Raw genomic sequence first — 27,218 nt, 5'->3', positions numbered from 1 at the left:
ATGCCGCGCCTCCTGCTGGCGTTGGCGCCCCTGGCGTTGATGCTGCTCGCACCCGGGTCGATGCTGGCGGAGGGCGCCGATGGGCGCCAAAATGCAGGTAAGAGCATCGCACTATTCTTAAACACACTGACGTCAGAGAAAAAACGAAACTGCCATGCATGCCATACTATGCATTGTTGCCAGCTCAGGTAGCAGCATTTGGTAACGCCTCCCGAATGTCAGCCGTTTCTTTGTTCAAGGAATGCGGTGTGCACTAATCCACGAACCGCTGCTAAAAAAAAGAACATTTTGTGGGATAATTAAACTTCAAGTTCGCGTAAATCAGCTTTTGCACTCGCTTATACTTACTAATCCCTTAATTTGTGCCCCTATTAATTCGCGTGTACTCATCACAGCACAATACTCAGCTACCCAATTATGTGAAAGAGCAGCCGACGTGGTTATCTATAAAGCCTCGCTACAGTAGAATACTACTTAAACGAACGTCATTTGAACGAAGTAGTCAGTTGTTACGCGTTAATAATTATGAGTTATTACGATGCGCCACTAACGGTGCGCACACTCCCAGGCACCCTTAGAGTTAGTGGGGGTAGCTGTTCCGGTCGCAAAGTAGATGCCCTCGACTTGCGTGGCGAGCTCAGCCGGAATTCAACTATCTTGCAGTGACAGAAAGGGGTGGCCGTTTGGTGCCTAGCTTCGCCGGTTCAAGCCAAGGGTCGGAGTCAGAAGTGACAAACAAAAAACTTTATATACAGCAAGAGATTATACAGAGGAATACACACGAACACTAAAAATGGTCACAGAAACTAAGCATGCAACTAAAGAGGCGTTCAATAACACAGAGGCTTTATATGACTGAACAATACACGAGAGAGTCACAAAAACAAACACCAATTTGTTCACCGGGCACTGTTGCAGACCGACGCCTAGAGAGTCACGATATGGCCGCCATTTAAGACGAGCCCGGCTCCCTCGCAGATTTGTGGGCTTGGCAGCAGCGGGTGATCCCCGGGAGTCGAGCCGTAGCACTTGCGAACGCGCCGCAATACTAGCTCACACACTGACTGACTCGCAAAAGCGACGTGACCTCAAGAAATAGGGCGCGCCGGGTCTGTCTGTTCCAGGAGGCCTACATGTTGCGGGTCGGCGCCCGGCGCCGCAAAATGTAGGCTCCCTTGTCTGTTTCAGCGCGCCAAAGCTGAGGCGCAGCTTCGCTCCTTGAAGCGTTCCCTTTTCCTCCGACCGAGCCGCGCATTGTTACTGGTTAGGCGTGGCCGAGAAATCGAGATAAGACGAGCACATTCCGTTCGGTTGAGTCACCGTCGCTGCCGGGTGATGAGGAGGGTGACGCGGATGCGTGCAAGGACACGCGCTTTCCTTGCGCGAAGAAGGAGGCGTTTCTCCAATGTGCTGGAACTTTCTATGCGGCGCAGCGCGGGCTTCCTTCGTGCCGCGCTGACTTAATAAAAATGTGCGCCGATTTCGTGACAGTTGTACGAAGTTCCTTAAATCTCCCCGCCGAAGATCGATTGAATACTATGCAAACGCCCGTGCTTTTGACGAAATGCAGTCATTCCCCATTTCAGTTCTACGAACTTCTTCCGGGCCGTCATCCTGTGTCTACTACGTCATAGAGAGCACTTCAACAAGCACAATAACCTTCCACTTTTTGTTGCATGTTTTTACGTTCAGAACCATATTTCATTACCGCGTGACGAAAAGTGGCCGTAATTTTACTTTAAGCTGAATTGGCTATATAAAGAAACTTGTGGCCAGCCGAATCCATAGCTGTCTTTGAGCGCTTAATTGGTTCTACAGTCGTAGCCATGCGTAGCGAGCCTCAGCCTTACTATAGACCTTTTAGCTTCAAGAAAGGCGTACTGGTTGACCGTGATATTCTGAAGCGATGATCTGCCTAGGGAATATAAAGGGTTAGCTGTCCAGCAAACTTGTACCGGACAAGGTTACGGTAGCTTGCACACAGTAACCAAGTTAAATACCACTGCAGTCCTAAGTTCCAAAGTGCTGCAATAAGGCTACTACAATCTTCACTTGGAAATTAGCACAGTGACAAATGAATGGGTTAAGATATGAATTGAACTGATGCTTCTTGGAGCTAATGGAAACAAGCTTGCATGCACTTATATTTGTTAAGCGAACTGCCACTTCAGCACAGTTTCTCTGAAGGTTCCTCAAAGTTCATTCAACTAATGTTTCTCTGTATAACCAAGCCGCACGGACGCGTCTGCGTGGCCTACAGAGTAGCACCCCCCAGCGTCTGCGTGGCCTACAGAGTAGCACCCCCCAAGGGTACCGAAAGGTTCGACTTGCATACCTCAGCCACCCTTCTCAATAGCGAAGCTCGGGTTGGCAGCTCTTGCCACATAAAATTATCTCCGCGCGAAAGCTGATTGTCGTCACGAGAATGGTGAAATACAAGGGCGCGTCGGACAGTTAGATATCTTGAAGCACAGGTGGAAGGGAAGTTCGACACATTGTGCAACTTTCCTAGACATTTAATAGAATTTAAGAGATTATCCTCTCTCGGCTATCCTCTCTTCGCACTACATGTCCTGCCCAAGAAATGGACATGGGCAGGACATGTAGTGCGAAGAGAGGATAACCGATGGTCGCTTAGGGTAACAAACTAGATTCCAAGGGAAGGAAAGTGTAGCAGGGGGAAGCAGAAAGTTAGGTGGGCGGATGAGGTTAAGAAGTTCGCAGGGGTCAAGTGGATGCAGCTAGCACAGAACCGGGTTAACTGGAGAAATATGGGAGAGGCCTTTGCCCTGCAGTGGGTATAGTCAGGCTGATGATGATGATGATGAAGAGATTATCTTGGTGTTCGATAAAAGCAATAATTTAAATATCCAAGTTTGACACATATGCATTGGTGTCCGGAAGGGGGGCAAGAGGAAGGGGATGCAAGCCCTCTCGAATTTGAGATATGATATGCACTGGTATAAAATACTACGCTGCTTGATTAGCACATTCAAGTCCCACATATGCCTAGAAAGCTCGCTGACCGAATCCTATAAACGCGGCCGTTTTCACGTGTTCTCGGCCGAGGAGCGCTTTAGCTAAACCAGCCCCCACGGTTTCGATTAAGGCCTGCAACGCTTTAAAGTGGGCAAGAACGCACGGTGCGCGGTCTCTGTTCGGAAAGAGGAGTCTGTCGGCGGCGCCCTTCGCTGCTGGTTCGGCGCTTAATTCGGCTTTCATTGCGAAAGCAATACTACTATAGGTTTCGAGCCTTCAGCGTAGCGCGGCCGGTAGCCACGTCTCACCCACGTGACGCTGTAACGTCACACCCCACGTGATACTATGTGAGTGCTGGGCTACCAAATCAAGCGGTCGGCGTAACGCGTGACGTCAGACCCCACGTGGCACAGAAGCGAGAGATGGGCTCACAACTTAAGCGGTCAGGCACGTTCATACGGCTTGGGCTGAGGAAGAAGAAAAAGAGAAGAAGAAGAACGCTCGGTAACCCGCAGCTAACGCTTTCGCTCAATATTTGGTTGAGCAGCGTTGAACCCTTGTAATTTTTTAACTTAAGGCGCCTGCTGCCGCCTGCAAGTGTCATTTGCTCTGTTAGCTCTCTCTCCAATTGCCTGGGGCGAATTGTCGAAGATACCTTACAAGACTAGTGAAAAACATCCCTGTCCACAGCATCGGTTTATGAGCCCTCCGACCACTTTCAGTGTAGTCAAACGGCACAGAAACAAATTTTGGAGGGGACAGTGAAAGGCAGAGGGCTAGACACGAAACCTACCCGCGCATCTGGCGTCGTTAGAAAAGTTGGCGCGAGCGAAGTCTCCAAAACTGGTTGCGCGACAATACGGACATCCTCCTTCTCGGCTGCATGAATCTCTCATTAGCTCCGCTGCCGTGTGCTTGGAATGTAACTGAGGATTTGGTGCTGGCGGTAAGCAATGTATGTGCTGTTACTCGACTGCGTGACTGCGCGACCGGGGTCGAGCGAGATGAGCTCATATTTTAGCTTTGTAAATAAGCTTCTCTTACAGATGTAGCCTCTTTGTGTTTTACGTGAGCGTTTAATTTTTCTTCCAATCCAAGCGTGGATATTTTATATCCTATCAACCCTGAGGACCTCCTCTGCAGCTTTGCCTTGCGCGGTCCCAGATGATGTGCGACGCTTCTTCAAGCGTCAGCAGGTGTCTGATGGGGGGCAGCCAGCTGCCTGGCCGATTATTATAGTGTGACACGTGACAACGATGAAGCATTTGACCGGAATGATGCAAGCTGTCATCAGCAGACAGTAGCTGAGGTAATCAACTCCATGGAAGTGACTCAACCAGCAGTGAGCTTTCGTGATGTAGTAAGCCACGATAATTATCCTTGCATGGGATTAGACTGCCGTGACAACACTAAGACAGAAGGAAGCTTGTCTCCTGAAGATGACTTCAGAGAGTTACTACGTAAAGCTAAGCACACTGGCATCCCGGACTCTCTGAAGTTACGCCTTCTTACTAGCCCGTGGTCGCCAAATGTTGCATACGACTTTAAGAATGATGTAACATCTGATAAGGTGACTTATCGCTGCCAATGGCTGGGGGATGACGCCCCTTGGCTTGCGTACTCAGCTAAAGCGAAATACGCCCTTTGTCGTGTCTGCGTTTCTTTTTCACCGAACGTTCTCCGGGGTACTTAAGGTAGTGTTATTTTGCGCGCTTTCGTCAGTTTGTTGCCTTCTTTGAAGAACTCCAAGGCTTACGGCATGAAAAACTTCAAGGAAGATGGTATATTACGGCACGAGGTGTTGCGTAACAAAACTAGGGACTTACAACTTGCACTGAATTTCTTCTTCAGGACAAGACTTTCTTCCGCGCGGCGGCGAAAACCATTGAGGTGGCTCTGGCCTTGCCATTTACCACTGCAGAACGCTTCATCAGCACACGAGGAGAGTAAAACCTGGCTACACTCAACAATGACAAACGACAGGCTGGACTGTCTTAGTATGAGTGTACACAGAGAACGTGCCATAAAAAGCACGACTGACTATATCACCCGAGTCACCACACAATTTGCTCATAAAAGCTCCAAACTCCTGCTGCTGCTATTCGGATGGCTGACTGACTGCATTCACATAGTGGTGAGCATATGTAGTAATGTGCCGGTCGTCAGCTCACGTGAGTCAAGAAATCGCACGTGCGAGTCTGACTGCTGAAGTGGTAGTAACTTCTCGCATTTTGCTTCTTTGTCGAACAATAAAATCAATGTTTCTCCGAAGCTGGCCTTGTTTATAATTGTTTACATTTTTTCTTTCAACTACGTAGTTCAGACCGCAAATAAGCTTTTTTGGTAATAAATTGCTGCGTCCTTACCCCATACCCCCCCCCCCTCCCCCTCCACCATACATCAACGGCTATCGGGCGCCCCACATGTGCTGTATTTGCCAAAATGAATAGAAGTCGACTGTATTCGTTACGTTCTCAAGACCACTGGCTTTCTCGCTTTCGACGCCCTTCCTTCTCGCCCAGAATTCTGCCGCTGTCGATGCCAAAAACACAAATTTATGATAGTAATAAATCCTTTTGTAACCTCACCCGGCCGCCTATCCTTTCCCTTCCGACTCTGACCAGGGCGCGTCGACCCATTCAGTCATACGTGAGGAGCTTCCCGCTCACGAGTCCTTGGTCAACATGGGACTGACACTTCTACATCGTCTTGTACCGGTCACGTGCGCATCGTCATCAAAGAAGGGCTGGTCGGTGACACTCTCCGTGACATTGGGCCTTCCTACTCCTCGCCCCTCGCCCCATACTCACGTACACCTATGTCTGGCTTGCTACTTGCTATTGCATCGCCTCCAATGCAGTTGCTTTCTCGCGACTATATAACCTTATTTCACCTGCCGCTACACCAACGTGCAAGACGCTCCGGCGCCTAGCTAGCCGGTTTGTGTTATTAGGGCTGTTTCCGGGTCTATATTTCTCCATCCTCTTGTCGGCATCTCCAAGATGGACGTTGCGACTATGAAGCCTGCTACAGTCACTATCATTCTAGTTCCTCCATCTATCAACGCTGATCCTTCCGTCTTTCTTGGTGAAGTTCTCCACCTTCCAGGAGTTTGGCTCTGTCGGGTGACTACCAGCCCGTCAGATGTTGATCCCCTTTGCCTTACCACCGATCTTCATATCCACTCCGGCCGGCTCCTAAAGCGTCTAACTTGTGTTGGGAAAACTATATAATGTAGTTTAAGGAGGGAAAGCCACATTCTTTGAACAAGCGCAAAATTCGTCGAAACGCCCAGTCATGCAGCCATGCTTATAGTGTTGGTTGACGGCTTACGATTTCAGCGGTTTGACAGGGCGGCCGCTCTGCAATTCATCCGACTTGTGCTCCCATCTACGCAAAGTGGAAACACTGTATGATGAATCCCATCTGTGTTGCTATTACCAGTGTCCTCCACTATATTATCCGCAATATCCGGCGCTGTCTGCTTGCTTACGCTTCCACATTTCTCGCAGGAAGTTTTTGTTCGCATCTACTTTGTTTTTCCTGCTGTGACAGTATACATTCCCATGAACGAGAATGACGCTTTCTCTGGCGTTCTCAAGTCACCCCATTGACTCATTGCTGCTCTCCGAAAGTCGACCGTTGTCACGCTTACTTCTTATGCAATTGTTATTAGAAGTATGGTCACCGCCTCTTTCGATCAGCACGTAACTAAGGATATTGCCTTATAGACTTGGTGTTCCTGAAATAAAGGTCCGCCGATCCCAAAGAGTCCACGAAACCCACGCTCACAAAAAAGGAAAGGTCGAGCGATAGATCTTGCCTGTCTAGACACTATTTTGTAGGGTTTAAAACATGGAGGTTCAAAGCCTACTTTAGTTTCGCTAAGGGAAAGAAACACGGGAGGAATGCGGAAATGTAGAGAGCGCGCAAGAAGGAGAGAGTGGCTTCAGCGTCTGTTGATTTCGGCATTGGTTAAACTCGATCTTTGGCTGCACTGCTGGACGGGACTGCAATAAAAAGCTTCTCAGGTGTCCGACGGGCGTGTGGTGTTTGGAGGAGTCGAATTTCCTCTGCATAGCAACGCCGAAGCTTCGTCTCTTATCCCTGTCCTCTGTAGGCCGTTGCACGCTGGCTTATCAAGTGCGCATTTTTAAAGGCTAGTTTAGCCTTAATTCCGCGACCAGCTCCTGGAGTTGCGGTAGTAGTGTGCACAAGATCATCGCAAGAAGTCGTCCTCCTCCTCCTTCCCCCCCCCCCGCCCCCCGGGCTCAAGAAGTCCCCCACCACTTCCACTGGTTCAACTGGTTCAGAAGGGGTCCTGACACATCCATGGCTGAGAACCACTGCAAGCTAAGTCCTGTTTGGTTCGAAGTGTTAGCTGTCGTCGCTGCCTTTAACACTTCTCGTGAGGCCGTTGTGCTGACTGAAGGCATCTCTTTTTCTGGTGCGTTGGTTACATTCAACCGGTCTGCCTCGTTGAGCATATTGCATGTACTCCGAACTACATATTCTACGGACGTTTGCGTCGTTTCCACCATCGTTACTTTGAACCTGGCTCCTTCGCAATGCTAACTACTGCTGGGGTTTCTAAACAACGACCAAGCTTCTTTCGATGAGACTTCACCGACCCTAGAAAAGACCTTTTTTTTTTTTTTCTTACAGCTCCATAGTTTGTTGCCACCCTTACCGTGTTTTTTCCTGAGAGAAAATTTATATTGGACAGTGTCAGCGATATGCTTCGCCGATACATTATACGTATAAATCCGCCCCTCAGCCATCTCTGCCGTTCCCCACTCTGCTTGGCAAAGTATGTTTGTGTTGATTACCATGCACTCAACAAAATCAGTCGCAGCGACGTTTTCCCCATGCTAGGCGTAGATTGAGGACTCTCTGGGGAGCTAGACACAGCTACATTTGCATCCAGGTTACTGGGGGATTCTCAAGTGCGGAGCAGACATAAGAGCACTTGCGCAACCTGAAGTGCGTTGCGAGTTCAGTTTTATAGCTTCTGGATTCTGTGTCGCTCCTGATGGCTTTGAACTCATGATTAATACAGTCCTTCGCGGACCGAAATGGAAAATCTGCTTACGCTACTTGGCTATATTGTTCCAGCCTTTTTTGGCCCTTTGTGCTGCCTCGATGCATGACTCACCTGCCTCGCCTACTGCGGCCTCCAATTCAATCCAAAAAGTTATTTTTCCGAGACGTGAATGAAGATCCTAAGTAAATTCAGACCGTGGTGGTGGCTATTCGATGGCGGCAAAAAGCAAGGCACCCGTGTGTTGTACGGTTCCAGTGTACGTTAAAGAACCCCAGGTGGTCGAAATTACCCCGGAGCCCTCCGTTGCGGCATCTCTCTCAGCCTGAGCCACCTTGGGACGCTAAACTCCATAAACTATACTATGATCCCGGGCAACCTTGATAGACACGATGGCTAGACTGTCGCAATTCTAAATTTTTTTGTTCCCCAGCGGTCTAAAGTAAGGCGCAGTTTTGTAGTGCTGTCCTCGTGCTTTCTTTGTCTTGTTAGAAATAGTGCTTTTCTTACGTCCCCACGGCACAAGCGCTCATAGCACTGGCAGTGCCTTCATTTGGTCCTGTTAATGTAATAGTTCCACCTGAAACCTCAAGCGCACACACGGTTTGGCACCCGGTCATCGATGGTGCCGCTCCCATCATTCGACGTACCGATGCTAACAGACGGCAGTCTGCACCGTGATGCTAGCGAGGAAGTGCGTTCTGCGGTCGCACGTGACACCCCTGGAGTGAAACTACGTCAGGGGGTCATGACATGAATTTTGGAATATAAATTATTTACTGCATCTGATTCCTAATGTGTCAAGCAACTAAACCTCAAAGTTTCAGTTCCATCAACGCCGCAGATATTTTTTAATATATTTTGTTCGTTTCTTCGTGAACAGCTTGCTGATTTGACAACTGGCGTAGTCGGCGACGACATAGACCGACGCCGCGCGCCGTCTGCCGCATGCTCTGTGCACAAGTACCGTCAACCGCGACGCGGGCGTTACGCGAAGCCGCGGTAAGCCGATGTGGTGGACGAAACAGCAGTCATGCCGCTAACTGCGTTTATCGCGAACTGAGCTTTTCGATCTCTAGGAAGTAGCGGCGTCTGTGGGTGGGATTCAAATGCATTTTGGGGCCAGAGTACGAAAGGCGCACGCGCTGGCCCGCTCCAGCAACGTACACATTGTACACTGAAACACATCTCGGAAGCAATGAAAAGCAACACACAAAAATGCATTCCATGAACTGTCGTTCTAAGGCTATTTCATACAAGCAGCTAGTACCACCCGACGACACGTGCGGCGCGCCACATCGATGCACCTTAGGAGCATCGTTTGCGCTGCTCGATCCCTTTCTGGCCGCAAGATGAAAGCAGAAGATAACCTCACAAAGCGTACAGCACCGTTTGCCATAAGCTTACCGCAACGGTGCTGCCCGCGAGCGCGGCGGACAGCGGCTGGTGCTGTTTACGGCTGGTGCTTTGACAGCGTCGTAAACGGGTGACTTGAGCTCACGTTGGAATTGTTTTTCATTTCTGCTACGCCATTGGTGGCCGTCGGAATCGACGTATACAGTTCGTATACACTCGTTGATCTTTGGATATCCGCTACCATAGACAGCTGACTTTTGGTGCTAGCCTTACTGGCCTTACCTCTTTGACAGCTTGGTGCCTGAAATGCAACATTCATTTCGACATCCATCCTATCCCGTAATGGCGTTCCTGGAGCGCTGCTGAGTGACTGCTGCCAGATGTTCTTGTCCTCAGATTTTGCTGACCTTCTCTACAATCAGAAGATAATCGCCTGTTATTAGCCCCCGAGACCAGAGGCCTGACTGGGTGTTTCCATTGACCATATTACCAGGTATATACATTCGCATACAGGTGAATGTAGAAAGCGCTTCTCGAGTTAGTCTTCTGGCGCGTGACCTAGAAAAAACATTTGAAGGATATTGTTACGAGGTGCACTCCGACGTAGTCGACACAGTTCGCCGTCAGCGACACACTCGGAGGACAAACAGAGCCTAACTTCAGCGTCGTCGTTCTACACTACCGTTGTACATCTTCGTCGTCTCTGAGACTGCGTATACCGCAACATTATGCAAGTTCTTTTTAGTTTTACATTTCCATTAAAAGGCAGCAAACGTATTATTTCTTTTTACTTAACGATACAGAAGGAACTGGACGCGAAACCGTCGTCTATATTATCTTTCCACGACTGAACGTCAATTTTTACCATTCATTGGTACGCAGACCTTCCGTTTGCCTATTCTGCCTTTAATACAGTGGTAAACAACCGGTTACGCCTCGTTTTTCCCGTTTACAGCCACACTTTCTCGTACCATTCTTCTCGACGCTTCCTCTGCATTCTCAGCTCCTCTGTTCCGGATCATTTGGTCGGCCTAGACGCCACATGACTTCGCCTTGCTGGTTACAACTCTCAAACAAGCTAGACTTGCAACCGCGTTGTCTCGTTCTACCTCGGCGAGAAAGTGTTACTTTGGGCATCTTTATACTCTCATGGTCTCCGCGACAAGTTCCAGCGGCTTTATATTTTGGTACATGGCAGAAAAATGCCGGGGTGAACTACCATGCCACTCGTGTTCATCCTCTTGCGATCCGATGTTATCGTGAGATTGAAAGGGTCAACCATTCCAGCCTGGAGCACTTGGTTCGGCCCATCGCACGAACGAATCGCGGCCAGGCAGGTCGCATATGACCGCGTGGTCATATGCGCCTTATTTGTGTAAATACTCACCATGTTCTATTGGCGCATTTTCTCACGGGCTTCAGGTTGTAATAAAACTCCTCAGATGCGTCTCTTTACAGTAGCCGGATTAGGAGGGGCTTGCGTGAGTACACTATCTCTCCGACAGAGAACGTGATTCCTTCCATTCCCGCTAGCATGCACGCATGTCAGTCGGTGCCGCCGCAATGCAGCCTATATAAATACTTTGCTGTGCATTTTCCCTATTAACCGGTAGCAAGTAACTCCTTAACGTGTTTAGCTAAGAATTCGCAGATATATCTTTGTCGCAACCGTCTCGCAACCACTAGCAAGCTAGGTGATCGGACTGTAAGGAAAATGCGTGGCCAAAAATGTTCCTACCAGCACCCTCACAGGGCACCTGTCTTGGCTCCTGTGGGAGCCGCGGATAAGAACACAGGCCAAGCTTGCGGACTAGGTGGGAGGTCGTCCTCTGTGAGGGGCCACTAATTCCACCGAATTCGTCTTCCCGATCAATAAAGTTTCCCCAGTCAGTCCAATCAGTCCTAGTTGATCCAAAGGTTTGTCTGGCGGTGGGGAGATGTGCGTCTATGGGGTCCGCAAATGGAACAACGAAAAACACTACACTACCGCACTGTCAATAGAGGTGTCCCCGTGAATGTTTTGCGTAAGCATCCCCAACATTACTCTAATAACATGTAGAGCATTCGCTCAAACCACTCTCCACGCATTGTCCATTTGGCGCAGCGGGCGTGGTTCCGGGCGCCATCATCGTGGACGTGCGCCACGGGCTGCTGCTGCCGCGCGGTCGTTCGCGTGAAGAGCTGGAGCCCGTTATTCGCGACAGCCTGCGCATCCTGGACCAGTACCTGCACGATACTGCCAAAGGCGGCTTCGCACAGCCGCTACGCAGAGTTAAGCGGCGGGCGAAACACAGCAGCGCGCCGGGTCGCTACGCGCTCAATGCGTTCGCCATCAACCCGCGTCCGGCGAACGCATCGGACTACTACACTGTTTTCGCCCGGGTCTCGGAAGCCGTACTGCAGGACCTGATGGGTCGGCGGCCCCCGCCGCCAGAGCGCCACCGCCATGAGCCGTCCGGCCAATACTCGGGGCAGCTGTTCAACTACGTGGCCAACGCGACCGCCAAAAACCCGAAGCCGCCACTGCCGCTGGCGCAGGTAAGAACGCCTCCTGCACACACTGGGCAGTCGGCTGCACCTTCGGGAAACAAGAGCTTGCTGCTTGGTTATATTTTGTGAATTTCCTGGTATTAAGCTTGGTCAAAATTAAAACGTTGTTAAAGGTGGTAACGAAAGAAACTGGTGGTGGGTTAAGCGTAGCTTGAACCTAGCTATAAAAGATGTTAAGCGTGGTTTTGCATGGTTTAGTAAGGTTGTACACGATTCACGCTCAAGCCTCGTCTTAAGTAGACGCGATATCTTTAACATCGCCATTTTACTGCGTAAGGTTTGAAGCGAAAACTTCACTACGCCATATATCCACTGAGGTCAACCTGCAGGCCGTATGATCTTCAACAACGAGCCAGATGTCCCGGTGTTGCCATATGGCTTAACCATGGAACTACATACGGTGTCCCACCACTTAAACCTTGACCTTGATCTTTGACGGCAGATGCAGCATCACGTGTTCTCTCTTGTAGTTGACCGCGTCCTCGACTCCATAGTCTGGGCAAACGTTTTCGCTTTAGCTAACTTGGTTTAGCAGGGTTAAACCCCAGGCAACGTTATAAAATTGTTTGTGTTGGTTGCTGGAGAAAGAAAGGTGTAGTAGCTATCACATTTTTCAATGTATACCTAAACCTCGTTAGCTAAGGAGCACACCACCTTTTCATTCCGTGTATTTTTACACATTTTGTTTAATTATGCTTTTTGGGAAAGGAACGCCCGGAATCTGCCTTCGCATAAGGTCATTCGAACGCAACGAGGCGAAATCCGAAGTTGCACCCCGAGAAGTAGACCTTAAGCTCTAAAGGCTAAGCTCGGCAACGGCCTAGTTGAACAGTTGCAATGGCATGGGTCGATGGCCTGGCGGCAATCACTTATCGCTGACGCTTCCTATACTAGATCTCGCCGTAGCGCGCACCTCCGACCACGAACTTCGTCCGAGAAAGCACTCCAGATAGTTGAAGGTTGTCGACTACGCCGCTGGCGTTAGAGCCAAGGACATCGTAGCGCGTTTTACCTCTGTCGTGCTCGCCGCCAAAAAAACAGGTCTCGCCCGGAAGCGAGCGAAACGGAGGCGCGACGGTGGCACAAGCGACAGCGACGCCGGCGACAGGGGAAGTTTCCGCGTTTGGCTCAAATTAGTCTTGTCAATCCTAATAGTGGAAGTCGCGAGTGCAGGGGCACCGTCAAACGCAAAAAAAAAACAACAACAACAAAAAAAAACAAATGGAGCCACCGAAAATCTTTCTACGAGGCTGAACATTATATATATGCCTCGAATACACTGAATTGCAAAAGTCCAGCTTTAATCCAGGTTTAAGTCTGGTTAACCCTAGTTGAATTGCGATGGTAACGGCGGGTGTTTATTTTGCCTACTACATTATTCCCCTATCACGCCCTATCATTCTAAGATGCTACAATATTGGGGACACTTAAGCTCATCCTTTAAGAGTATGACGCGAGAGCGTAAACTACCAGCCCACATTTAAATGAGAAGGGTTCAATGCTGCTGAACCGAATGTGGAGCGAAAGCATTAGCTTCCGGTGACCGAGCGTTCTTCTTCTTTTTATTCTTCTTCTTCGTCTTCTTCTTCTACCTCTTCCTTTCTTCGCGGCTGTTCAAGATAAACCGTGGCGACCGGCCGTGAGCTACGCGACGTCTCGAAATCTGGCGCAGTATTGCTAACGCAATAAAACAAAAACATACTCACAGAAAAGGACGGAAATATCCACAATTCATGCTCCTATTCACAGAGCGCCGAAGAAAATGTATTCAAAATCGCAGTTCTATTACAGTGTAGAGAACAACGTACTCATCAATGAAAAACATTCGGACATATTTCCTTTTCTAAACGTTTCGCTGCATGTATTGCCATAGAAATTAAAGAGACTATGACCGTGGACCAGGAGCACAAAGTCACTCTGAACGGGCGAGGACAAAACACACACTACTGATGATTTACTGATTTTTTATATCAATATCACCATTAAAAATCAGGTGGGAGGGGCGCTGGTCCTTGTATACATATTCCTTTGTCATCATTGTTTCAAGCTCTCTCGAAATGTCCTTGTTATGACACAAGGACACCGCGGGCATTCTGTCTCGCTAGCTACTAATCTACAAATCGATACTGCGGTAGTGTAACATGTGAAACACGTGACTACGCGGCGTTTCACTCAATCTTCGAGGACGCCTTGTCCAGCGATCCTCATTTCTGCATCGTTGAATCACTGCACTAGTCTGTCCCTCTCATATACCGCTCAAAACTGCGAGGGCGCTTCGGAACGCGCTCCTATTATCATGGCGACCTAGCACCGCTGAGACGAGACGATGACGTGCGTTACTTTGCTACCAGTGTAACCTTAACTGGCGACACAAAAAAGTGTGTCTTAAAGGTATTCGCTGAAAGGAAAACATGTCGCGCCCTGAGTTGCTTTTGATGATTACGGGAGGTCGTTGCAATTTATTCGCATTACCTCATGTTCCTACATCGGCAATCGGTAAGAGCTGGTGCATATAGCCATATCTACTATTTGACCACAATTCGGTGCTTGCAAGTGGTTGCCTGTTGTATTTAAACATAAAATCAGTCATAGTAATGTCATGCCAACTTCGTTCTGGCTTCATTCTCTGCAGGGGCGTGGATGGATATATAATTTTGAAAGTGGGCTCAGAACTTCGCTAATTCCGTGGTTCATGACCCGTCAGATAGAAAAAAAAGTTTGAGGAGGCTCCACCACTATATCTTTATTAAGGTGTCAATGGAACTGAAATTTAACACGAGAACATTGCCTGACTCATTTCGGCAATATTTACTTTTCGGATCTCCATTTAACGATCATTGGAGCAACTGTATACCGTGGACGTTTGTGTAAAAGCGTATTCAGCAACATGAAAAACGATAATCGGGAAGAGGTTGAAGTCGGCAAATAACGAATCCATTTCGCTCATCGGTAAATTTATTCTCGCGTCCCAGGGAGAATGAACGGCGGTAACTATCTGCGGCAGGCAAGTGGTGCGCCCGCTGCTTAGTTCAGACTTTTCCTAAGACCGTTATCACACTCTTAGCGACTGCGCAGTAAAGCATCAGCTGTGGTCGGCTCCTGGTGTGTACGAGGCGTTCACGCAAGGAATGATAAGACTAGCTGCTTGGGAAGACAGAGGATCAGGTGTGTTCACTGTAGTGACATGCCTCCCTGCAACCTTATACGCCGCCCACAATGTAGCGAGCCGCTCACGTGTTTCACATTTAGGCCACAGCGGAAGGGACTTTCGCACCTGGCCAGCGCTTTTCATAAAAAGGGCCCAATTTTGATACAAAGTGAGGAGCAACGCAGTAACAAATACTGCAACTAAGGTACAGATGATTTCCGAAAGGGCATCGGCAGTGAAGGCTTAGGAGGAGCAGGGCAGAAGAGAACCTAAATTCGAGGGCCTCAGGCGGTACGTGTGATTTGCTGTCTGTTTAAACCTTTCGGCGAGACTACTATTAAAACTAAAGCGCTCATAGTGACACCAGGGCCGAGAAGGAGTGTTGTCATAATAGTGTTTGACTGCTGATTGGCTCGTCAGATCATGATATCACAGTTTACGCGTACTGCTGCGGGTAAGCGGGTAATTCAAACTACTTTCAAACCGTGTCATCGGTCTCAGCAGGTGATTGCTCGGCTAATTATAAAGCGAAAAGGCTGTTTCATTCAGTAAGGCCGAACAAGAATGTTGTGGCTTGCGCATGCCGAGCTCAGAAAAAAAAAAAAAGGAACCGTAGAAGTGGTGTGAATCCGGAGGCAGGAATTTCTCGTAGGAAGCGAGTGCGGAGCGTCGCATAGTTGTCGTTGCAGCCGCAGCGGATCGGCCCACGTGCGGACTGCAACTTTATTGCTGTCAATTTTTTTATTTCGCTAACTTGCCACAAGGCATACTATAGAAAGTGATGTAACTCATTTTCTGTCAGAAACTGTAGCAGGCTTTTGCTTTTAGTGTTCTTGTTTGCCACTTGAAGAAATCCTCCTCCCTCGTTCCCGACAGTCCCACTTCCTGAGAATCTGTATACTTGACGCCCTCGACCCTGCACAAGTCCACAGCAGGTGGCGAACACCCTCCTCTGCAGACGGTGTAGAAGGTTTCGGGCAGGTGGTCGGTTCTATATGTCTTGAGAGTCCCACCGGCTCGTGACCGGCGGGATAAGGGCCGCCCCAGCTCTTATCCTTGTAGGGATATCTCCTGCAGTCTAGTTATGAGGGGCCCCCCGACGGGTTGAGGCCACGTGTGCTTTTCCGCAAAGAGGATGCTAGTATGGGGAAAACAGAGCGGGCATCAAAAGGTAGCTTGGTGGGGGGTCCATTAGTGCTTGGAATTTTCTGTGTGAGGTTGTCAACATTTCTCTGCTCAGCGTTCTCAGCATTATCTTGTGTCCAGCGCACCTTTGTTTCCTTATTAGGTGCATGGATCTCCTGGGTTACACGAAGTGTCTTTGTCACTCTTTTGAGTTGTTTTGTGGCAACAAAGTAGTCTGTATAGATGTGGGCTTCTGTTATGGACTCTTATGTTATCTATGGCCTTCATTGCATCGTGGATTGCACAAAGTTCTATCACAAGCTGGTCCGGATGTTCTGCTTCGTATTTATTGTGTACGTCCCGGAGGAGGTAGCCTTCTAAGGAATACCTCCTCCTTTCTAGTGAAGTTATTAGAGAGGGTAAGTGCACGGCGGGATGAGGGTGCGTGTACTTTTCCGCAGAGAAGATGCTAGGATGGGGACTACAGAACGGGCATCAAAAGTTATCTTTATGGATAGTGTATTAGTGTTTGGAATTTGATGTGTGAGGTTGTCAACTTTTCTGTGCTTAGCGCTCTCAGCATTATCTTGTGTCCATTGTATCTGGAAGCGTATCTTTGTTTCTTTATTAAGTGCATGGAAGTGCCTTTGTCAATCTTTTAAGTTTTCTGGAAGCTAAGAAGTCGGTATAGATTTGGGTTTCTGATGTGGTCTCTATTTTATTTATGGCTGTCATTGCATTGTGGATTGTATAAAGTTCCATCACTAGCGGGTCCAGATGCTTTGTGTCGTATTGATTATGTACGTTTAACTCTTCGTCAGTCGGGCTGGTAGCTACTATTCTGCTGCCATTTTCTGTAATCGACGCATCTGTATATGCTATACAGGTTCCTGGGAGTACATCAACCAGAGGGCAAGACGCCGGCTTATCTTTAAGACGTAGCTTAGTCGTTTTGTTCGTCGTAATAGTCGTGAACTCCCATGGAGGAGTGTTCGCCATTGCCGGTGTTTGGCTTGTCCCCGCATTGGTCAAGGATTCCATGGGTACACTGCATGTTGTGGTCGCTATCAACTTCCAGCTGGGCGGAAAAGCTTTCGGATGCCGGAATCATTTTAGCTGCATTAGAACCCTGATATTGCAGAACTCCCCAATGTAGTACAGGAGGGCTCCTGGGGAGTCAGATATATCCACACGGGCGATTGAATCCCTCTTTAATCGAGGACAGCTGTGTTCCCGTCACGCATTCAAGAGGCCGCGCGGCTTCGCAGCTTCCGCTTTTGTGCCGGTGGAAATTCGTCTCGGGGCCGGAGACATCTCGGGCGACCTGCATGGATGATTCCAATGTCCCCGAGAGGAAGAAGGAAACGCATGGCAGGGTCCGAGCAAATAAAATCCTTTTCATCCCGGCATTTTGTATTCAGCTTTTAATCTGCGTGTTCCGTCTCTTTTGGAAGTGTTTATCTTATTTTGCGCGCTTCTTTTTGATGAATGGCTGTCCTGTGTACTGCGCCTTTCTGATCGTGCTGCGTGAGGCTGGAAACAGCGACATCGCTTTCGGCGACATTCAGCCACCAGTGTGAACATGAGTTAGGGGGGGGGGAGGGGGCGAGTTTGCCTGGCCGGTGGCGTTGTGCACCTCCTTTTCACCTTCATCCTCGCTGGAATCCCCCCTGTGTATACCTTAACGTGAGTGGAGGTGATTAGGGATTTGGCGGGGGTTAAATAATTGCACCCAGCGCACGAGCGGCTAAGCGGAGATGTATGGAAGAGGTCATTGGAGTGAGTGGCCGTAGTCAGGCAGCAGCAGCGGCTGCTGAAGATGACCATGATTCATCCGCAGTCAAACATTCTGGCAGTCATCTTTGCTTGCAGATGTCACGTCAAGCCCCATTTTTGCCAAAATACGCCATAATTCTATTTGTTGACAACATCGCAAATGCTACGGACCACTAAAAGAAGCCTGAAAAGCATTGAACATGAAGTGGTCGAGTACGTCTGGCCATTGTTACGCACCAGATTTAGACGGTCATTGAAATGAAGTGGGCTCTATGTGCTTCAGAAAACCCAGAGGCGAAGACTGAGTGGCCGGTTCCGAATTGCGGAGCATTTCAACTTAACATCAGATCTTCTGCCCCATGTCTAATTGCTCGGTTGACATCACGGAGGCAGACCCCATGAAGAGCAGACAAAATACTAGTATTTAAACTCAAGCTGTTTAAGTTGTATTCACCAGGCGGACCAAAACAGCATTCCTCCAGAACGAACTGCGCATCATTGCTATAACTGCCATATTTAACAAATAATAAGTTTATACGTTTACATCGCGCCTACATGTCATATTGACCAGGCAGTCGAAAACTTCTACGAAGATGTGGAATCGGCAATGGGGAAGTAAAAACACATTATACTATACTGATAGGCGACTTCAATGTTAAGGTATGCAGAAAGCAAGCTGGAGAAAGGCAGCGGGCAGCTATGGCATTGGATTAGGGAATAACAGGGGTAGGTATTAGTTGGGTTTTCCGAATGCAATAACTTACGAAACTTGAGTACCTTCAGTGAGCGGTGAGAGAAAAAAATAGAATTTCGGCTCTCGCTGCTGAATAGATATTCAGTGCTGACCGAGGAAGCCGACCTTAGCCTAAAAGCAATGAACAATAATCTCAGAGATATTATTGCTGAGTGCGCGGTAGAGGAGAATTGTTAGAGAAAACACCGGTAAACTGTCTAAGGAGACGAAAGATTTGGTTAAGAAACGTCAAAATATGAAAGCCTCCAACCCTACAGACCGGATAGAACTGGCAGAGATATCAAGGCTAATCAATAAGGGCAAGGTGGCAGATATAAGGAAGTATAAATAGGGAAAATTGAGCATGTTCTAAAGAATGGTCTAAGCCTGAAAATGGTAAAGGAAAAATTAGGCATAGGCTAAAATCAGATGCATGCAATAAGGGATAAGGCGGGCAACGTCATCATTGGGGTAGTCGAGGAGTTCTATACGGAACCAAAGCAGTCAGGACAAAAATGAGATTGGCTGTAATGAAGAGCAATCAGACGTTCCGCCAGTAGCGAAGGACGAGGATAAAAAAGCCTTAAGCTACGAAAACAGGGAAAGCAGCTGGGGAGGGTCAGCTATCTACAGATTTGTTGAAGGTTGGAGAGGATATCGTGCTAAAAAAAACTGGGCATCCTGTATACGCAGTGCCATGGTGTCATCGACGCTACCGGAACCATGGAAGAATGCAAACATTATCCTCATTCATAAGAAAGGGGACTCTAAGGAACTTAACAATTACAGACCAATCAGCTTACTGTCAGTTACGTATAAGGTATTTACTAAGGTAATCGCTAATAGAATCAAGACAACCTTAGACTGCAATCAATCAAAGGATCAAGCAGGTTTTCGGTAACGGTACTCTACTATCGATCATGTCCATACTATCAACCAGGTGATAGAAAAATGCTCGGAATATAACCAGCCCTTATACATAGCATTCATTGATTACGAAAAAGCATTTGACTCAGTTGAAAAGTCGGCGGTGATGCAGGCATTGCGAAATCAGGGGGTAGACGAGCCGTACGTGAAAGTGCTGGAAGATATCTATAGCGGCTGCACAGCAACCATAGTTCTGCATAAAGAAAGTGTTAAAATTCCAATTAAGAAAGGTGCTAGGCAAGGAGACATGATCTCCCCAGTGCTATTTACAGCTTGCTTAGAGGGTGTATTCAAAGATATGGAATGGGAGCTGTTAGGCATCAGAGTCGATGGGGAATATCTAAGTAATGTACGATTTGCTGATGACAATTCTTTGTTAAGTAACACAGACTACTAATTGCAATTAATGAATAATGATCTAGACAGGACAAGCAGAAAGGTAGGCCTGAAGATTAATATACAGAAGCTCAAGGTAATGTTGTACAGCCTAGGAAAGGAATAGCAATTTAATATAGGTAGCGAAGCGCTGGAAGTGATAGGCAAATATTTTTACTTAGGACAATTAGTAGCCGCAGATCTGGACTAGGAAAGGGAAATAACTAGGAGAATAAGATTGAGATGGAGCGAATTTGGAAGGTACTCACACATTGACTAGTAGAAAGCCTTCGGTTTCACTATCTAAGAGGGAAATAGGATATGTGCGAAGATTTTGACATTGTTTTCTTCTTCTCCTGAATTTGTTACTGACTGTATCCTTTGTCGATTAGATACTTGTTCATAATTAAGATTTCGTATTTTTTTCCCAATAAACCCGTTGTGAAAACGGAGCTTGTCTTGTATTCTTCTCTGCATCCACGTTCCGTCTGCGCCCTCTTATCTATCATGGACAGCTTTCAACTAGCCCAACTTTCTATTCTGCTGATCATGGAACGTGTAAAAGGTGATAAGCGAGTTTTAGTTGGAACCTTCCCAGGAATGACAATGAGCGCAGTGATGAAAGAGAGTAAATATCGGCTGTTGAAATATTCCGCAGAGCGCAATATGGTGATAGCAGCCGCGGGGCAGAACGATGTCCTAAATGGTGACGCTGCAGGAGTGGTGGAACGTTTAGCTGAGGGAGCTGACGATATCAAGGCGATAACACAGTAAGCGCAGATAGTTGTATGCACAGTACCGGAGGTGCTGGGAACAAACGAAAAGCTTGAGAAGGACGTGGTGACAGTTAATCAGGACCTAAGAAAGTTAAGCCTGGAGAAGCGTTTCGAAGTGGTTGAGGTAAACAGGGAGGTGCATAAAGCAGGTTTTGGCAGGGCTTTTTAGCGAGATGGCATTAATTTTAACAGAACGATGGGAGCACAGATCGGCTGGCGCCTGGCAGACAGGGCTGCAGCTTTTTGGGGGTCCGCGAGGGCTCCGTGTGAAGTGAAGCAGAAAAAAGCGTAATAACAGAGGCTGTGCCCCAAAAAAGTGGCAAGGAAGAGGTCGAGAAAGAAAAGTACAAAAAAGAAATTAAACGCTAAGATCAGCTGCAAGGAGGTAGAAAAAGATCGAAATGGCTAGAGATAGAACAGCAGTTGAAGGATGACAAAATAGGTGTGTACGCTGTATGCGAGACTCATCTCAGGGATAAGGCTACGTCTGGGAAGGGTGCAACAGAACGAGAACGAGAAAAAAAATTGGGGAGGGGTAGGTACGTTGATACACCAAGGAACAAATTGGCAAAGGATAATATCATCTTGCAAAGAACATACCTGGGTATCGAGAACAATTGCCGGCATAAGGACATGGCTAGGGGTAGTTTATTTAGGAGCAGGACACCAATGCAGGCAAGAAAACAACGATCTCTTGGAATGTCTCAGTGACAATATAAGCCAGTTTGGAGACGGGGACAATATTATTCTTCTGGGGGACATGAACGGCCATATCGACGATCTGGATGGGTAACGGGAAGCTAATGCTAGATTTCTGTGAGCGACACGACCTAGTTATTGTAAATAGAGAAACAAAATGTGACGGACAAATTACGCGGGAATTCCGCAACAGGCAGACGACCATTGACTACTGTCTAATGTCGCGGGGAATTTATAGCAAGGTCACATACATAGAAATAGACGAAGAAGGGGAGTGTAGTCTGGGAAGTGATCATAAACGTATTAGTCTGCAGATGGGGCCCTTGATGAAAAGAGAAATGGAACTTAGACAAAAAGTAAACGCAAAACTAAACGATGATCAAATAGCGCAGATAGGAGCAGACATATTGAAAGCAATAGAGAAAAGCCCCATGGAAGACTGGGATTATGAACAGGTAGAACTACTCATAAGGAGAAAAATTAAGGAGGTTAAAGTAGCAATCCGCTGGAATGTAAAGAGAAAGCCATGGAGCTGGTGGAATAAGGATATCAGAGAGGCTATTGAACAACGACGGGCAGCTTCAAGAGAACACCGAGAGGCAAAGAAAGCACAGGTATTTCAGGAGGAGATAGACAAAAAATGGAAATCATATCGACAAAAGAAACTTGATGTACAGGCCCTCGTCCAAAGTAAAATAAAGCAGTCTACCGATCGCTGGATGGCTGACATGCGCGATGTCACTAGAGGCGGAGCAAGAAAATTCTGGAACCATATAAGCTGGCTAGGTAAAAAGAATCAAAGAAGGAAGGATCAGGTTCAAGATAACGAGGGAAATTGTTTAAAGGGAGACAACGCAGTGAACTACATTGCATCAGTTGTAGCCGAGACATTTAAGATCGACGATAGGGTAATCTCCGCAAATCAATAAGCAACACAAGGTAGCAGAATACAAAGCAGCTTAGAACTGACGAATCTAAACTGGAAAAAGGCAGAAAAAAAAATCCTAAAAACACATCTACTGGAATAGATGGAATTCCGATCAAGTTGATTAATGAACTTGGTCCAAGAAGTAAGGAAACGTTGTTAAAAGCTTTGGAAACAGTCACAACGAATAAGCAAATTCTGGACAGCTGGCGGCAGAGTAAAATGAATTCAATTTACAAAGGGAAAGGTGAAAGAATGCGCATGAAATCCTACAGGCCGATTAGCATAAAATCTGTTTATACAGGTTAGCCATGCAGGCGGTGAAATTAAAGGTGCAAGCATGGGTTGAAAGTAACAAGATACTCGGAGAACTTCACAACGGCTTTAGAAATGGTAGGCGCTTAGATGATAGCCTGTTCGTGCTTACCCAATGCATCGAAATATCTAGAGTGGAAAATAGACCTTTGTTTTTGGCCTTCCTGGACATAAACGTACAACAACGTAAGCAGGGAAATCCTGTGGAACATATTAAAAGAAGAAGGTATCGGTTATGAGATAATAGAGTTCCTACAGGAAATATACTGGGGTAACATAGAAATTGCATGGGAAGGGATAAGAATTACGGAAGATGTCAAAGTATGCAAAGGATTAAGACAAAGTTGTCCTCTATCAGCGCTGCTGTTCATGCTTTATATGATAAATATGGAACGGAGGATACAAGACAGTAACCTAGGTTTTACCCTGTCATATAGATTAGGCGGAACGGCGGTAGAGCAGCGCCTCCCCGGTTTGATGTATGTAGACGATATTGTACTGCTAGCTGAGAGTCTGGAAGAATTGCAAACTCCGGTTAAGTATTGCGGAGACGAAGGGGACGCTCTAGGCTTCAGTTTTAGCGCAGTCGAGTCGGGTCTGATCATGTTAAAGGGCTCAACTGATCAGGGTCATAAAATACGAGGCGATGAATACCCAGAGTGGCAGAATATAAATATCTCGGGGTGTGGGTAAACGAAGGATTGGCATACATTGAAAAGCATGAGCAATCACTTAAGGCAAAATGGCGAAGAAATGCCGGGATAATGAAGCATAGGGCATTGTGGGGATACAACAGGTATGAGGTGTTGAGGGGTATTTGGAAAGGAATTATGGTGCCCGGACTTACTTTCGGAAATGTGGTTTTGTGGCTAAAATCAGAGGTACAGTGGACATTAGAAATAAATTAGAGATCTGTTGGACGATTAGCACTAGGTGTTCACGGCAAAACCACAAATGAGGCGGTACAGGGAGATATGGGCTGGTCACCATTCTAAATACGGGAAGCTCAGAGTAAAATATTATATGAGGAACGCTTGAGGAAATTGGACAGTTACAGATGGGCAGCTAAAGTATTTAAATACCTGTACTTAAAAAGCGTTGACTTACAATGGAGGAAAAGAACTAGGAAACTAACTAGTAAGTATGGTAGTTACAAGGACGGAGAAATAAAGAGCGTTAAGCAACAGGTGAAAAAGACAGAAGGTAAAAATTGGATAAATTCGATGGAAAAGAAACAGAGTGTGGAACTATACCGAAAGTGGAAAAAGTAAATCAGGAAGGGAGGTTTCTTTGATAACTCAAGTGGCAGTGCCTATACTTTTGGAAGCTAGATCAGGATGTCTTAGAACACGCAGCTACAAAAATAAATTTAACAAGAAAGATGATACATGTGCAATATGTGGTAAATGCACAGAAGCAATTGATCATATTATACTCAAATGTAATGGCATCCATCCGGAAGTTGATGCAGGTGCATGCAGTCACTCTTCTGGAAGCTTTGGGGTTTAGAGTTACCAGAGGCCGGGTGAATAAACCGGCGGTGGAAGCTAGCAAAAAATGATTGGAAGATTGGTGGCTTAAAAGAAAAGGGACATAATGTAGTAAGGCAGAAAGAAAAATTCGATAAATAGAATGATGGTATAGTTAACCAATCTAAAACAATAATTAAGATATAAGGGGAACAATGACCATGATAGCAACTGCTACCACCCCGTTTCAAAGGGGACGCTCCTATATTCCATCCATCCATCCATCCATCCATCCATCCATCCATCCATCCATCCATCCATCCATCCATCCATCCATCCATCCATCCATCCATCCATCCATCCATCCATCCATCCATCCATCCATCCATCCGTCCATCCGTCCATCCATCCATCCATCCATCCATCCATCCATCCATCCATCCATCCATCCATCCATCCATCCATCCATCCATCCATCCATCCATCCATCCATCCATCCATCCATCCATCCATCCATCCGTCTGTCCGTCCGTCCGTCCGTCCGTCCGTCCGTCCGTCCGTCCGTCCGTCCGTCCGTCCGTCCGTCCGTCCGTTCGTCCGTTCGTTCGTTCGTTCGTTCGTTCGTTCGTTCGTTCGTTCGTTCGTTCGTTCGTTCGTTCGTTCATTCGTTCATCGGCGGCTTCCATCCTGTTATTTTTTTTGTGACGGATTTCGAAGCGCAAATGGTTCCCCTTGATTTCACTTGACGTCGCCAATTCGTCGACGACGTGATCGCTCACTCGAATGCACATTTATTGGGTGATCTTATGCCGATTAACAGAAACAAATAAGCATGCTCTCGTTTGCTTTGCCTATATTATAAGAAAAGTATACTGACAACAACTAAAAATTCGGCAGAAAATGCTGCGCGAGGTCTCATTAGCCTTGAAGAGATCAGGGTCGCGTCTGGCTCGGCAAAGTGTTAAGGCGCCCTGTTGATTAGCAGAAAAATATGGTAGCGTTGCAACCTGGCTGAACCAGTCATCATCATCAGCCTGACTATACCCACTGCAGGGCGAATGCCTCTCCCATATTCTTCCCATTAACCCGGTCCTGTGCTAACTGAATCCACTTGACCACTGCGAACTTCCTAACCTCATCCGCCCAGCTAACTTTCTGCCGCCCCCTGCTACGCTTTCCTTCCCTTGGTGTTCCCGTCAGTTACCCTAAGCAAGCGACCATCGGTTATCCTCTCTCCGCACTAGATTTTTACCGATTTCCAGCATAGTTGAACCAAGGGACGTTCAAAAAGCTTTGCCCACCGATGGAAGCTGATGGAGAGGACGAAATTCAATGCAGGCGCGAGAGTTTGTTGAAGCAGCCAGGCGGCGAGTGATCGGTTGCGGCGATAGCTACAGAGTTCCGTATCTGCTTCCCGCGACAAATTCCTGGGGTCAAATCTGCTCCCAAAGGTTCTTTTTATATAATGTGAAACCAATGAAAGTGTAGTTAGAACGTTGGGCGATTTGCTGGTCTCTGTGCAGGGTTTAATCACTTCAGACCGAAGAGGAGAAGGAAAACTTTATCGAGAAAGTGGTTTCAGGCGGGGGTTGGGGAGGTTCCTCTTCTAAGCCGGACGCCAGGTGGCCGACCGAAGATGCCGCTCGGCGACCTCTTCTTCCCGCTCTGTTATCTGGAATAAAACTTCTGGGTCTCAGCTGAGCAGCGCGGTCTCTCACTGTGATTAGGTTAGGGGTAGATTAGGATAGGATTAGGAGTAGACTCTCCGGTGACATCTCTCGATTACATGAGCATAGGATGTGTGCTATGTCTCCCGTTTGTGCCATGGTTATACCGATGGTACCGAGTGAAAGCTGTGCTTGCATTACCCGCGCCAGGTCATGTGCAATGTGACGTCACGATAAGCACGCCCAGCAGGAGTCAGCCGCAAGGAAGAGCGATGCTCGGCTGCGACGATCTATGGGTACTTTCGCAATGAGTTCTTTTTTTTTTGCGACTAGCGGTGTAGGCAGGCTGTTAGCTGGAGCGATGCATTGGCAGACATTCGACTACAGGATTACTATTTACATGCAGAGTGTTAGCACTGCGCTGAGAACGCGTCAACAACGCGACCCTTGCAGGGGTCCCACCGAGGCCAGGAATACATTTATCTGCCAAGGGTGCGATGTCCAGCTCATGCTGGCGCTCACTAATGGTTTCTTTGTGGGGTTTAACATGTTTGGATGGTTTATAACCGGATCTCAGTAATGTCTCGATGGTTTCTAACCGGATTTAAATAAACTTGGGTTGCTGTGTTTTGCCGCAGGCGGCGCTGGTACTGCCAGCGGGGGCGGCACCCAAGAAGGACGACGCATCGCGCCAAGGGGTCAAGTGCATCTACCGCAAGAACTCGGTGCTCTGCTACCAATCTGCCTGAAGGATCACTCGCCGACAGGGCCTAGACGGAGCCGGCTGAACGAAAAGCTTCTCAAAACCTGTCTACCCCTCTCGTTTTTGTCCTAGGAAGCCGTGGAGCAATATTTGAGAGACGACCCCTTCTGAAAGCTGAAAGCCCCCCACTCCGTTCAGCCCGGATGCCAAGGAAGGCGGTTCGATCCGGACCTGGGCGACCACTTTTCGATTGAGGCGAAAAGCTGTGCGATGTAATTGCACAGAAATAATTTTTATCCAAGAGGTGTGTTGCTTATATTGACGAAGACAGAGTTTGGAAGACGGAACAAATGGCCAAACGGCCAAACGCGAACTTTTCTTTTTAACCCTTTGTCACCGTCAATCTAAGCAGCACGTCTTGCATAAGGGCATATTCTAACTAGCTCTATCTCAAGCACTACTTAACGTTGAAGACCTGCTTGTGGTCGAAATTTCCGGAGACCTTCACTAGGACGTCCCTGATAAAGTCTCTATTGGACGTTAAACAAAATCAAATCATTCCTCCTCAACCGGTGTAAAGATTTGGCAAATGAAGCGCTGCATCCTCACACATGCACATATGCCGTCTCACCTTTGCCATATTCCTGCAGAGGT

The 27,218-nt window shown here is 47.5% G+C and overlaps 1 protein-coding gene across 1 annotated transcript; it reads left to right on the top strand.

Annotated features, from left to right (window-relative positions):
- Window positions 1-26,610, top strand: LOC146186999 (uncharacterized). Its single transcript, XM_084608159.1, has 3 exons — window positions 1-97; window positions 11,481-11,914; window positions 26,500-26,610. The coding sequence occupies exons 1-3, from the start codon at window positions 1-3 to the stop codon at window positions 26,608-26,610; spliced, it is 642 nt and encodes a 213-aa protein (XP_084464285.1).
- Window positions 26,611-27,218: the final 608 nt, after the last annotated feature.

The sequence above is a fragment of the Amblyomma maculatum genome, chromosome 6 (genome assembly GCF_055883805.1).
Source record: "Amblyomma maculatum isolate TAMU_Amacu chromosome 6, ASM5588380v1, whole genome shotgun sequence".
Lineage (NCBI taxonomy): Eukaryota > Metazoa > Arthropoda > Arachnida > Ixodida > Ixodidae > Amblyomma > Amblyomma maculatum.
This window is presented reverse-complemented; position numbering and strand designations above follow the sequence as displayed.